Source organism: Penicillium oxalicum, chromosome I (assembly GCF_001723175.1).
Source record: "Penicillium oxalicum strain HP7-1 chromosome I, whole genome shotgun sequence".
NCBI lineage: Eukaryota > Fungi > Ascomycota > Eurotiomycetes > Eurotiales > Aspergillaceae > Penicillium > Penicillium oxalicum.
Genome location: NC_064650.1, coordinates 4,205,586 through 4,218,820, shown reverse-complemented (window position 1 = coordinate 4,218,820; position 13,235 = coordinate 4,205,586). Strand labels below are relative to the sequence as shown.

General features: G+C 54.9%; 6 protein-coding genes across 6 annotated transcripts; 3 read left to right on the top strand and 3 right to left on the bottom strand.

The window, feature by feature from the left end:
- Positions 1–249: 249 nt before the first annotated feature.
- On the bottom strand, positions 250–3,231 carry POX_a01382 (uncharacterized protein; the record flags this gene model as incomplete). Its single annotated transcript, XM_050110310.1, has 4 exons — positions 250–1,339; positions 1,450–2,278; positions 2,340–2,838; positions 3,118–3,231. The coding sequence occupies 4 exons, from the start codon at positions 3,229–3,231 to the stop codon at positions 250–252; spliced, it is 2,532 nt and encodes an 843-aa protein (XP_049974078.1).
- Positions 3,232–4,265: 1,034 nt separating this feature from the next.
- Positions 4,266–4,664, top strand: POX_a01381 (uncharacterized protein; the record flags this gene model as incomplete). Its single annotated transcript, XM_050110309.1, has 1 exon — positions 4,266–4,664. The coding sequence occupies one exon, from the start codon at positions 4,266–4,268 to the stop codon at positions 4,662–4,664; it is 399 nt and encodes a 132-aa protein (XP_049974077.1).
- A 238-nt stretch (positions 4,665–4,902) lies between these two features.
- Positions 4,903–5,424, bottom strand: POX_a01380 (uncharacterized protein; the record flags this gene model as incomplete). Its single annotated transcript, XM_050110308.1, has 2 exons — positions 4,903–4,938; positions 5,020–5,424. 2 exons carry the CDS (start codon positions 5,422–5,424, stop codon positions 4,903–4,905), a joined length of 441 nt encoding a protein of 146 aa, XP_049974076.1.
- Positions 5,425–7,091: 1,667 nt separating this feature from the next.
- Positions 7,092–9,115, top strand: POX_a01379 (uncharacterized protein; the record flags this gene model as incomplete). The annotated part of the gene is made up of 2 exons (XM_050110307.1): positions 7,092–8,104; positions 8,245–9,115. The coding sequence occupies 2 exons, from the start codon at positions 7,092–7,094 to the stop codon at positions 9,113–9,115; spliced, it is 1,884 nt and encodes a 627-aa protein (XP_049974075.1).
- Positions 9,116–10,039: 924 nt separating this feature from the next.
- On the top strand, positions 10,040–10,651 carry POX_a01378 (uncharacterized protein; the record flags this gene model as incomplete). Its single annotated transcript, XM_050110306.1, has 1 exon — positions 10,040–10,651. One exon carries the CDS (start codon positions 10,040–10,042, stop codon positions 10,649–10,651), a length of 612 nt encoding a protein of 203 aa, XP_049974074.1.
- Positions 10,652–11,221: 570 nt separating this feature from the next.
- POX_a01377 (Vacuolar iron transporter cccA) lies at positions 11,222–12,342 on the bottom strand (the record flags this gene model as incomplete). The annotated part of the gene is made up of 3 exons (XM_050110305.1): positions 11,222–11,729; positions 11,840–12,227; positions 12,282–12,342. 3 exons carry the CDS (start codon positions 12,340–12,342, stop codon positions 11,222–11,224), a joined length of 957 nt encoding a protein of 318 aa, XP_049974073.1.
- Positions 12,343–13,235: the final 893 nt, after the last annotated feature.

The window sequence follows — 13,235 nt, the reverse complement described above, 5'->3', positions numbered from 1 at the left end:
CAGCTCTACAACAGAGAGGGGGTCCAAACCCCCCCCCCGGAAAGCGTGGCGCAGGATCTTTCGATATTCAGCCCCCTTGCTCGTGATCATCTCACTAATTAAATTTCGGTAATTTTCTCTTCACATTGGGGAGGGCCCCCTTGGCATACAGGCCCTGCTCTGATGATGCACCTTCGCTCCCATCGGAGCGAGTTCGTCCACGGTTGTCCTGGAGGACACCTCAGTCGTGTCCCCAGGCTTTTTCGCCCTCTACGATTGGTAAAAGGCATTCGATTCATGCCCGAGCTGGGCAGAGACGTCAGGAATATTGAATTCCAAGGAGGCCATGAGCTCAATCTGCTCCTGCTGGCTCAGTGTCCGTTCCCTCCACGATGGCGTGGGGAATGGCTCGTTGAAATAGTTGGAGTATTGGTCTCCGATGGAGAAGGTCCACTGCATGGGATCGACCGTGGCATCGACGTAGGCCAGGTGGCTCGCCGTGGTGGAAGCCAACGAGAAGTTGGGATCCCAGCCTTGCAATCCCGGAACCACAGAGGGGATCGCGTTGTAGGGCGTGTTCGGGTCCACGGAGAGGTCCGAGAAAGGTCCCGAGGTGGGACAGTAGGTGGGAGTGGACTGCTGCGGATCTGCACCCGTCGCGGCAATGGCAGACTGGACGTCGTAGGTCGGTGTAGCGGGCGATTGTTGACTCGACTCGGCCGCGTGCGCAGCAAAGGCGGGAGGGGTATAGTTCTGAGCCGCACTGCAGTACGGACCCGGCGGATCCGCCGAAGGGCCTCTGGAGAAAGTCCCCGCCGATGCGCAATCTCCAATGGACCGGGATGCTGCGCGGTGCGTGTGCGAGTAGAGAGATGCCGTTGTACTTGTCGATGGGCTCGACATGGCCGGTGGGGTGGCCACCTCTTGCGACGAAGTTGGGGTGGGATGATTGGATGGGGAGTGAACCACAAACGATTCCTCGGTAGAATAGGCCTTGAGGCAGGCCTCCACTAGACGTTTGTAGAGGATCAAGGCCGACTGCACGCCAGGCCAGCGCTCTGCCGCGTGGACAATCACTTCCAGCGCCATGTCCAGGTAGGACTGGACCTCATCAATGGGATGCTCCTTGCGGATCTCTGGATAGGACAGGGTCCAGAGCACAATGTTGAATACCATGAACAGAGACTGGGTGAAGATCCAGGTAAGGTCTACCGACCCCGTGAGGGTTTGTTCGTGATGCATCGCGATGTTAAAGGTGGCTGCGTCATAGCAGATCTGCGCAGCGTGGACCGAGGGCTCGGGAATCTGAGGAGTTGGACGATGCATGAGGATGACCATGGTGTTCCTTCGACCTTGGAACCTGTAAGGAAAAGGGGGAAAGGGAGGAGGGCCCTTGGTCAGTGATGAACTTGGCGCCCAAAGGAGATGACACAGCTCTATGCTAGACCGGTGATCACGTTGGAAACATACCACTTCACATTCAAGCCTGAGCCGTCGTCATTCTTGGGGCAGTTGTCTACCCACTCATCCACTTTCGCGAGCATGTGGTGAAACCAAGGGTCCTGGTCGTGCGTTGGCGTCTCTCGTCGGTTCAAGTACAGCATCCGTCGCACCTCCAGTTGGAGAATGCGCATCTTGAAAAAGTGGATCGCGATACACTTCGCCAGGACAGGCTTGGCGTGGGGGTTGATGCCGTCTGCGGTAATGTAGCGATCGTCCACCAATTCAAAGAAATGGACATTGACGTTATCATGCGTCACACTCCAGGCACTCGTCCGGCCCAGACTGTGTGACAGACCGAATTCCATGGAGGAGACGATCCAGAAGAGCCTTCGACGCATATCCAGCTCCAAGGGGTTCAGCGGCTTTCCATCAGACGACTGGGTGATGGTCGCTTCTTCGCAGAAGCCCAAGTCCTGGCACATCCGCATAGCCGTGCCGACCACCCAATATGAGGCAGTCCTCGTTGGAGTTAGCATGGAGTACTGGGCGATCAAGACGAGGCATTGCAGTGCCCGCAAGTCCATCCGCTTCAGGGTTGGCTCCAAAAAGGGAAGCGCGGCCAGGTAGAAGCTGTCCGCCAAGCCGGCGTAGTCAGGACTCAGTTTCTGCATGCTGATGGCAATCACCATTCGTAATTGGAAATTATGGCATGGATCGTTGGATCCATCAAACACCTCTTCGGCCTCTCGACGGAAGCTCGGGATGTGTAGCGTCGGGAGCAGTGCCTGGGCTAGGGAGTGCGCGGGAGGAGATGTCAGCCAAAGAGTCCGCGCGGGGGCAGGGGAGTTTTCCCGGCCTATCCTGGAAGGATCCGGCATCGACGCATGTGATCGAAGAGGGCCATGTCTATTCCCTACCTTTGACCACGAAGAGATCGATGAGTCTCTCCGTCAAGTTTCGCGGGGGCAGGCTATCCGACGGGATCGAGCTGATCATCGGATAGACCTTGGAGGTGGGCTTTGTGTCCTCCTGCGCAAAGGCCGCTCTGATCTCTTGGGCGGTCAATTCCGGAACGACATCCTTGATGCTTTTCGAGTCTGTATTCTGCTTGGCGATTTCCATGACCAGACGACTCATGGCGATCCCACTCGAGGCGCCCAAGTATCGAGGCTCGTCGTTATCGGAGAAGCGGATGCGGCCCGCACCCCGCACCATCAACTCAGCATCGGCCGTGTGTTGAATCTCTTGCTCCGCTTTGGCCAGCTCTTTTTCAAGAGCACGGGCCTTTTCTCGTAAGGAAACGATATGTGTGCGCGAGACCGTCTGGGCGCGAGCCGTGTCGTAGTACACGCATCTCGCATTGCTTCGTTCGCAGGGCGCGCAGCGAGGAATCCCCGGATCACATCTTGATTTCCGCTGGAAGAATGAGTCTGGTCGTTAGTGAGCGTTCTTGTAAATGGGAAGTTGATCAAGACAGTGCCGTTTCTCCTTCTTCTCCGCACACATTCTCTCTCTCCTTCTTGCTTTTATTTTTGGTTCTCCTTTTTTTTCTCTCTCCCCCTCTTCTTTTTTCGTGCCCCTTTCATTCACAGGCCTCGATCCTCATCTTCCCAGTCAACCGGCTCCGGGATCGAGGACCAGAGACGACCATGGGGACCAACAAGCAAAGAGAATGCAGTTCAATGTGCAGCGTACCTTTCGACACCTCGTGCAGGCCGTCAAGGTGTGTGCGATGCGGCCATCCGGTGTCTCCAATGCGTAGGGATCGGGGGAAAGGTGCCCTTCGTAGTTGTGGGCGCTCTGGGTCATGGCTCGTGGGTGAATCGCCAATCCCAGGGGCAAGGTGGACGAAAAAGAGAGCAATCACATGCACGGGCGGTGGTGGTGATTGCCATTCAAAGCACGCTGCGTCGGTTCAGTAGATGCTCTTGCCGCGATCGACATGGTCCTGTCATGCGGCTGGAGGGGGAAAGGAAGTGCGGGTGGAAAAGGTGAGTAGGGTGAGTAAGATGAGCGGGATGAACAGAATCAACAGTCTGGACCGTGGACCGTGGACCCTGAACAGTCAAAGTGAGCACGAAGATGGGGGGAGGGAAAGATTGAGGCGGGTCGGCGCGTGAGGAGCGATCGACGGATGGATTGGGAGAGCCGAGGAGAAAAAGTGATGGCGGAAACGAGGGGGGTGGTATTTCGGATGGAGACGAACCGGGTAGGGTACACTTGGTGAAAGAGTCCAGATGGGTCTTGAATCTTGGGTCACGGATCTTGACGGTCCGGGCGAGGAGTCGAATGGGCCACAGCCGCGCCCCAGCTCGGTCGGTAGGGGGGGCTCAGTGGGATGAGATGAAGGATGCGAACAAGACGGAGGAGGGTCTTTGGTGGAGCTGGTGGACGATGGTGGGGATGATCCTTTGGAGGGGTGCCCCCCCCCAAGAGCTCAGACGATTCGGTCACTGAAGAGATGGGGATGCACGAGAGAAAAGATCCCAGGAGAGCAAAAAAATAAAAATAAAAATAAAATAAAGACAGGAGGCCAGTGGAAGCCAGAAGCTCGCCCCCAAAGAGCAGCGTGGGTCCGTCAGAACCTAGAACTCCCTTAGTGCACTGGGGGCAATTACAACCTGGACCTTCGATCTACAAGACAATAGTGAAGCAGGTCAGAGAGCTTAGGCTACGAGATCGAAGAGATTTGAACTGGACGCTGTCGCACGGGTATGGAGGTTGCCCGTGGCAGACAGCGAGGGGAACCGAATTGATCCCGATTAGTGAGAGATAAAGTGATGGAACGACGGGAAAAACGGGTTCAACGATTGCTCGTGAGGGTCGGGTCTCGCCGTTTCAAAATGCATTGCCTTGTGCGCTGTCTTGCCAAGTCGATGGACGATCAGACACATGCAGCAGCAAGGACCCAGGGCAGAGAGCACAAACGCAACGATGCTCGACAGGCGACGAGGTCGCACCGAAAGGCATCACGAAAAGAGGGCTCCCGTGTCGATGGACTCACAGGACAAATCTCATTCTATATCAAATCAGTTCATCTGTCCGAGAAGGAAAGGTCCCGGACGAGGAGGCCCACAGGACCAAGGGGACTTGTCGTCCACCGGACGGATTGTACAGTCGCCATCTTCTGCGGCACATTCCGGTTGGGCCGAACCGTGGATGTGTCCGGGCACGTTGCAAATGATGATGAATACTGTCGCCTCTCCTCTCCCAGCGACTCCTCCCGTTGGGCACAAATATGATAGGTTCAGAGCCACGCAGCCCTGCTTCTGGCGACGATGGGCTTCCTCAATTGGGTCACACCGACTCGGCTTGGTTCCAGCTTCGCTGCTTCCCCCTCCCCTCCTCCTTTCTTTTTCCCCGATGAGAAGCGTTTGGGTACCATTGTCCGTAGTACACAACTGGCTGCCAGGCTAGATTAGATTGGGAATGAGGAAGACCCTCTACGGTCAGTCCAGGCATTTTCATGCTCGACCTCATCTAGCCCAGAAAGGAATTGAGGCCTTGGACAAGACCCTATGAACCCAAGGTGGTCAGACGATATCTCATAAGTCATCAGTTATCCAGCAGATGTAAAAAAGACCCCCCCACGCATACCTCTCGGGCGATCAACCCGCCAGACCATCGAACCATGGGCACGCGGGGACTGGGGAACAGGAGGACCCAGCAAAAGAGGAAACTTTCGAGCTCGATGAACCAGTGGCACGGACCACGAGACCGACAAAGGCGAGCGGACAGAATCCGGATGGAAGCAGAGGAGTTTGCGAATCGCCAAGGGCCGGTCGAATAATCATACTGTGTGGACTGGTCATTGTCCATAGTGCCCAAGTACCACATTTTAATCTCGGTATCTGTCCCTGTCGGGTTAGATATCGAGTCCAGGAACTTCAATGGTTGAGTACACTGCTGCGATGGACGCGGAGACGTCCCATCGACGCCACCCGTCTCCACATGGAAGCATTGACCGTGAACCTGCGTGTCGGTCATTGGTTCCGCGGCCATGTTATCGATTCATACTTGAAAGCTTGGTCGATGGCCGCGCACGAGTCATCCCCAGGTTCACATCTTCTCCTCCAGACCCGGGCAATCCGTAGCGACCCAGGAAATGGCCCATCGGACAATTTCCTCTGCTAATCCTCCCTCCCTGAACACCGGTACACGTCCCAAGGATGACAGTGACAGATGCCTGATTTGCAGGCTTGGAGACGTTTCCTCGAGCGGTGCGCAAAGCGTCGAGGGGGGGGAGAGAAGCCTGATTGCTGCTTGTGTACATAGGGATTGGGTCTGAATCAGTCTTATATCGTGACCGACAGTTTCCCGAATCAAGACAATAGTCGCGCAGCGCGTCTGAGATAAGCATGTGACCATGAGTCGAGGTCGAGATCTGGCCTTCCCGTCCATGTTGAAACCCAAGTCAGTTCAAATGCGAAGCCACTGCGAAGCGAGGAGGGCGTTGTCTCTTCCAACGTAACCGACCAGCCACAGAGCAGCAGACGTGCACCGTCCAATCCTCACATGGTGGTGTTGGACAGTCGGAGAGTACCCAAATCAGATCATTGTCTGTGAGACGACATGGAACCTCCATCTCCATCGGCTGAGAAGACTAGATCTCCGGCACTATCATCGCTTCAGAAAGGTTCCCGGGATTGCCAACTCTGCCATAATCGAAACGGGTCATTGACCCTCTCTGGCTGACCCTCGAGGTCTATTCCATGGTCCGGGGGCCTTCTCACGGTCCAGAATTTGGATAAAGACTTTCGGCCGCAGAGCTCTTTTTCGAGTTGTGTCCAATCCACAATCTCCATGGTCGAAGATGCACGGGTTGGATTGATTCGTGCTTCGGTTTACTGTTCCCCCGGTTCGGTCCAGCACTTGCGTCCGATGGTCGATGCGTGACGATCTGGTGGGGGGGCTCCATCTGGACTGCCCAGGACGGCCTTGGGAGAGCGGGGCGCTCTTCACGTCTCCAGTCTCTTCACCTTTGACATTCTCCCTTCTCCCAGTCGGGTGTAGCTTATCCCTTTTGATCGCCCGTTTTTTTTTTTTTCCTTTGGGTCTCGTTTGAGGAAACTGAAATTTCAAAAATCCTGCAAACTCGAGTGTCGGTGGAGTCCTTCCACTATAGTCGAAAGATTTGCCCGGCTACAACCCCTCCGAGACAGCGCTGCCACAGTTCCTGGATTCGACAGTCGTACAGCTCCTACGGTACCTCTAAGCGTGGGAGTGGCAGTAGTGGCAGTACGAGGAGGCATACTAGTAGTAGTCCGACTTAGTCCACCTCCTCCTCCACAGCCAGTGGACGTTGTCTCCCATTCCTCTCCGCCCATCATTCTCCCCTGTTTTTCCGCACTTCCTGCGTGTGGGGAGAACAGCCCTACGAAAGAACAAGAAGGTAAAAAAAAGAAGGCGAAAAAAAAAGAGAGAGAGAGAGAGAGAAAAGAAAAAAGAACAAAACGTGACGAGTCAGTCAGCGGTCAGCAGCCTGTCAGCACAACCTTAGCGCTTGATCTGGCCCCATTCACTTCTTCTCTGCTCGGTCTTATCGTTCCTCTCTTTCGCGGAGGGGTTCTAGTCTCCTGCCTCCACCCTTCGTGTCTTTCCAGCTGGGCAGTTGGCCCCCCGTCTCTCTTGACCAGGTCCCCCTTGAGGGTGGGCCATGAGCTGCCTCGATGCCCGCCATGGCCAACAGCTTCCTGGATAACCCTCATTTGAAGGTCAGTCGGCCGGTGGCTGCGTGTTCACGCTGTCGGACCGCCAAAATCAAGTGCGATGGCAAGCTCCCCGCCTGCTCCGCCTGTGAAAAGGTGGGCAAAGAGGCCCTGTGCTCGGGCGCCAGCGATGAGTTCGCCAAGGGAAAAGAGCGCAGCTATGTGGCCTCACTCGAGGGCTACTGTGAAAAGCTCGAACAGAAGATCGCCCTCCTCCGCCATCGTCAAAATTCCATCCCCTCGGACAACGCGAATGGGGTGGTGCGCGAAATGTCCATCACCTCCACGGCCTCCGACGGGCCCGTTGGGTCGGCCCATCACCGGGAAGTGTCCGACATTGACGACCTGGTCGGGGACTTTGGCTTCTTGTCGGTGAATGCGACGTCGCGCGACTTTCAGGGCATCACCTCCAAGACCAGCTTCGCGAATCTCCTCCTGTCGGTCGCCACCGTGGGATATCCACCCCCGCGCACCCCGAATCCATTGCCGGCGCGACATGAAGCCACTCCTCTCTTGCAGTACTACTTTGATAATGTCTTTATCCAATTCCCCTTCTTTGTGGAGACGAGCTTCTGGACCTCGGTCGATGCGGTTTATCAATCGGACGGTCGATTCGCCAAACCCTTTGACCACTGGACGGTGCGCTTGGTCCTCGCAATCGCCTCCGCCTCGGTCTCCTATCAAAAGAACGATCGCAACAACCAGCGCGCGCTGGCGCTGGTATCCGAGGCCCTCATCTACGCCGACGATGTCTTTCGGCCCGGATCCATCACCTGTGTCCAAGCCATCCTTCTCTTGGCGCAATATGCCCTGGCGGATCCGGGTCGGTTCCGTAGCTGGTACCTCGTCGGGATGGCCATTCGAGTGGCCATTGATCTGGGTCTGCACCAAGACCCTCCGGCCGAAGTGTCTTTGAGTCCTGATCGCCTCGACATGCGCCGGCGAGTCTTTCACTGTCTCTATTCTCTGGATCGGTAAGTTGATGGAGTTGATGCCACCATTTATTGTGCTTTGCCTTTTTTTTCCCTTCCTTCCTTCCTTCCTTCTTTCTTCTTTTCGTCGTCCTTTAGTGATTCTTGTCTTTCTTTTGGCTGATGGAAACTCTCTTCGGTAGCGGCATGAGCTCTGCACTCCACCAGACGTTTACCTTCTCCGACGAGTCAGTGAATGTGGCGCTGCCAGCCACCGATACTTCATCCTCGACCGCCGAGTACAAGTCCATCTTCCTTCGCAACCCTGCCCCGTCCCTACACATTGTTCGAATCCGCAAGATTCTGTCTGCGGGCTATCACGACATGTATTACAGCTCCCGCGAGCCGTCCCCCCAGCCCATTGCGCAAATCTGGACCCTCTGCGCCCAAGCCCGTGACTGGTACCACGAATGTCCCCCCAGTGCGCCCAAACACTTCTCTCTGCTGTATCGGCTGGAACTGCTCTACACCACCATCATTCTGCTGTCGCCATCCAATCGATATCCCGTCCTGGGTGACTACAACAAAGCCCTCCTCTTTGACCGCTGCCTGGACTTTATCAGCCAGATCCACCAGGTGCTGGAGAATCCGAGTGCGTTACCGTTTGTCACTTTTCTGGACATCACTCGTGTCCAGCAGGTGGGCCACGTCTTTGTTCACATCCTGACCGACGACTTTGAATTCTTGCTGAGTCCGGTCATGCCCACCCCTCCGCCGGTGCCGGCGGGGACGCCGGAGGCCCCTCTCCTTGCCGTGGAGGATCGGATCAACGGTCGGCCGCGTGCCTTTCGCTGTCTCTCCTACGTACGCGATCTGTTGCACTACTGCAAGCGCAAGTGGGGACTGGATCAACCCCTGGAAGATTTCGAGCGCAAGTCGGCGTCCCTGGAGAAGATGTTGCGAGAAGGACCGGCTGATTATGGAATGAATCGGGGGTCCTACCCATCACACCCACCGCCATCGGTGGCAGTCCCCGGATACGCGGGATATCATCAGGGACCGATCCCACGATGAGGAAAGGGTGAAGGGGGCGGGAACTGCTGACCCTTGCGCCGTTCTCTGGAGATTCAAGAAGATAGGGGAAGGGGGGCGGTCCCTCCGCCAATGTCGGACCCGGTGGGGGGCCACCGGTCTTCCTCCAGAGAAAGAGAAAGAGAAAAGCAAGAATATGTGGGTTGAGCCTCCATTCGGTAGGACGCTACTGACCGTTCACTACACCATCGATGAACAATGGGTGTGCTCGCTTCCCTTGCTTTAGTCGGTTTTGATCATCGTGGATGTCAACCCAGAATTTTTCCCCCATGATATGTATAACATTTGAATATGTGATTCCCGTCATCTCCGATGGAGAGAGGGAGTTCTCGCCTTGATGTGCCAGTTTTCAGCAGTTAGGAGTCTTGGATCCTCGATGAGACTTGGAGTTGGCGCGTTTCCACTGGCATGTGATTATAGACCCTGACTCCACCGATGCCGCTAGACCATAATAGGAGAGGCCTCTCCTCCTACTTATCAGTCCCGGAATTTGGTTCTCCCTCTGTTCGGATCGGATTGTCAGTCCTTTTGGAGTACTTGGCGTGGAGGAGGCCGATAACGGGCCGCTTCACACAAGTGGGATGCGCCGTTCATCTCATCCCACCGGGTCACCGGGACCAGTTTAAAGAGTCATCTTCTCTTGGTTCTTGCTTTTCTCTGGCAAAAGCACTCCCTTGTACTACCACCCGTTTTTTTTCCCCGAGGGAGTAGGACTATTCCGTATCCACGACAACACACCTGACTCAGGGCGCATCTTCCCAACTCGGTTCTCGTGAGGTACTCTATTCCTCTTTCTCCCTTTTTCAAAACCTACTTGATTCCATTTCAAATCACCAACACAAGCTCAAACAGAACCCCCCTCCCTCAACAAAAAAATATAAGAAATTAAAAATTAAAACAAAAAGAATGTCGCCCTACGAGCTCGCCCTCGCCAAAATCGACGCCGCCCACCGCGACGATCCCACCACCATCACCATCACCAACAATCCTCATTCCCCCGACTCTCCCACCACCATCCCCTATGAACTCCACTACGCCCAACAAATGACCTTCTACCTCGACCGGCTCGACCCCTCCGCCTCCGACCTCCTCCGCCTCGCCATTCGCGCCCAACACCTCCGCCGCTGGGAACTCCCCCGCACCACCTACCCCGCCACCAAACCGGGCTACCACGCCTGGCGCACCGAGCTCCAGCGGCGCCAGGCCGCTCTGGCCGAGCAGATCTGCCTAGAGAGCGGGTACACGGCGGCGCAGGCGGAACGGGTCGGTGCGCTGGTGCGCAAGGCTGACTTGAAGCGGGGGGATGCGGAGACGCAGACGCTGGAGGATGTGGCGTGTTTGGTGTTTTTGGATGATCAGTTGGATGGGTTTGAGGGGCAGTTGGGGGATGAGGAGAAGATGGTGGGGATTTTGCGCAAAAGTTGGGGGAAGATGAGTGCGAGGGGGAGGGAGGAGGCGTTGAAGATTCGAATGTCGGAGAAAGGGAGGGAGTTGGTGGGGAGAGCGTTGGCTGGGTGAGATGGAGGAGATGGGAGGGGATTTTGGGATTGTCCACGGTTTGGGGAGGTTTTCTTTTGTTTTTTGTGTTGTTTTTGGTCTTTTTATGGGATTCCGGAGGTATGGATGCCCTTTGGAGGGAAGTGAAGAGATCAGATGGGATGGACGAATGGGCATTGCTCGCTTGAATGCCTAGATGGAGGATCCTGTTTGATAAGAGAACCATTTCGATCAGTGTAGATTCATAGATTCGTCTGCTGTGTAAAAGGTTTTTCTAGAAGAAGAAGAAGAATAAGAAGAAAAGAGAGTCGTGGGGTGTGGAATGTTGGATATGCTTCACATCGAAAAAAAGGAAAAGAGAGAGGGATAAAAAAAGAAAAGAAAAGAAACGCCCGCTGAATGCACTCCGGTTGAGAAAGACATTTAGGCAATCCCCCGCCCATTTCTCCCAAATCATAGCAGTCGGAAACCCAGCAAGGCAACCCCAAAAGAAAACCAAAGCGCAATATCATAAATGACCCCGTGACTCCATGAAATGCGGTCCGCAATCGTGTCGGAAATATTCATCCTCGTCTTCTCCGCCGTCAAGCATCAGGCATTCCCCGTGTCGATGAGACGGACCAAGCCAATGGCTGCCCCCGCCGCAACGCCTCCGACAAAGACCATCTGCACACCACCCCAGATGGCCGCCACCACATTCGCCCGTCCGGTCCAGCCCCGAACCACGCACGTCTTGACGTAGCCAAAGACCAGCAGGGTCACTCCCATGACCCCGATACTCCAGTAGAGGGCCACCAGCACTTGCGAGGCAATAAAGTACGGAATCAGTGGGATGAAACCACCCACAAAATACCCAATGGCAAGAGTGAGCGCACTGATCCACGCCTGGTTACAGTCGGGTTCAGACTCGCGGTGATGAAAGGCCAGCAAAAATTCTCGGAGACGCTCGTGCGAGGCATGCAAGTCTCGAGTGATCTCATCAATCACCGTCGGAGAAAGCCCGTAGGGTGTAAATGTGTCACGGACAATGTTGTACGTTGCGGAGGGATCACTGTCGATGAGCTCATTTGTTTCCCGAACGGTGGCTTCATATGATTCACTATTTCCATGCAAAGGTTAATATAGGTGTTCGTCATGGGGGAAATGGGGACGTGACGGTGGAATGGACTGGATGAGGAAGATTGGGAGGCCGGGGAGTCTTCTACTTACGCTTCACTCTTGGCTCCTACGTAGCCGCCCAGTCCCATGGAGATGGCACCAGCAGCAAGCTCGGCCAGGCCACCCAACACCACGACCTTGGTGTTGCCAAGGGCGGACAGACCTGCCGACAGGGCAAAAGGAACGGTCAGCCCGTCAGAAAGACCCAGGATGGCATCAGAGATGATGCGCGGGTTGATGCGCGACCGCTGGGAGCCACTGCCCGTCGATCCATCTTGGCTGACGCAGCGACCAAAGGTGTCATACGAGCGCTGTGACTCGAGGTCGGGATCTGAGTCTCCATGAATGGTGTCTTCATCGTCGATGTGACCCAAGAGAGGCTTGCCTAGAAGGAGAGAGAAGACCAGAGAGGTTAGAGTCGCAATATCAGAGCATGGAACTGGAACATTGCCGCAAAAGCTCGAGGCACAATCAGCGCAGTGATGGAACTTACTGTGGATCTGATTGGGTTCTGGGGCCGGGAAGAGCTTTTTTTTGAGAAAGAGAAGAGCCATGATGGAGGATGGATAGGTCGTAGCCTGGTGATAACAGTGTATGATGTACTACTGTTGACGCGACGGTCTGCTTGTTTTTGGGGAAGATCTCAGAGGCAGTACAAGAATCTCTGGTTGAAGCAGGCGTCCCAGATAAGTATTCCAAATTGGATCACTATGAACCACCACAAGGCAAAGTTGACGTCAGAGCGATACGCCTCAGCAACAAGGCAACCGGTCTTCTGGTGAGAAATAGGAGCCAGAAAGTGATCAGTGAGTAGGTGTGATCGCGGCAAAGCTCAGAGGGTGAAAGAGAGGACCAGACACCACTGTGACAGTAGAGGCGTTGAAGAGAGGGAACTTTCAAAGATTCTGCGGAGGGTGTGAATTTCAATCGCAGATCGATGTCGGTGGAGCTAGGCACCGGATCAAAGAAAAGAGCCTCGAAAGTAGTAACAAAGAGATGCAATTGATTCCAAGCACTTACTTCCCAGACTGATGATTGGGAAAAAGAACGAGGAGAGAGAGAGAGAGAGGGAGAATTAACCTTTGGTCAAAGAAAAAAAGAAGACCCAGCGAGCTTTCTCTGCCCCTCCGTAGCCTTTCTTCTGCTTTTTAAGCTTCGACCTTCTTTCACCCAAAAAGTTTCCGTCCCCATACAGAGCTTACCTTTCGGGCTGCCCAAGTCGTCAGAACCAAACAAAACGATGGAGATCATCTTGGAAAGAAACATCGACGAGTCCAATCAGCAGCGATTCAATCGTCAGCAATAACGTCGTCGAGATTTTGATCGACCCGCGCCGCCAGGAGATGGATGCTGTGACCAATCAGAAGTGGCTCATTTCGGCTTTCTGGTGGAGTCGCACAAGTGGGGTACTGAGTGATTATTGGATGAGTATAAGCTGCTGACCATT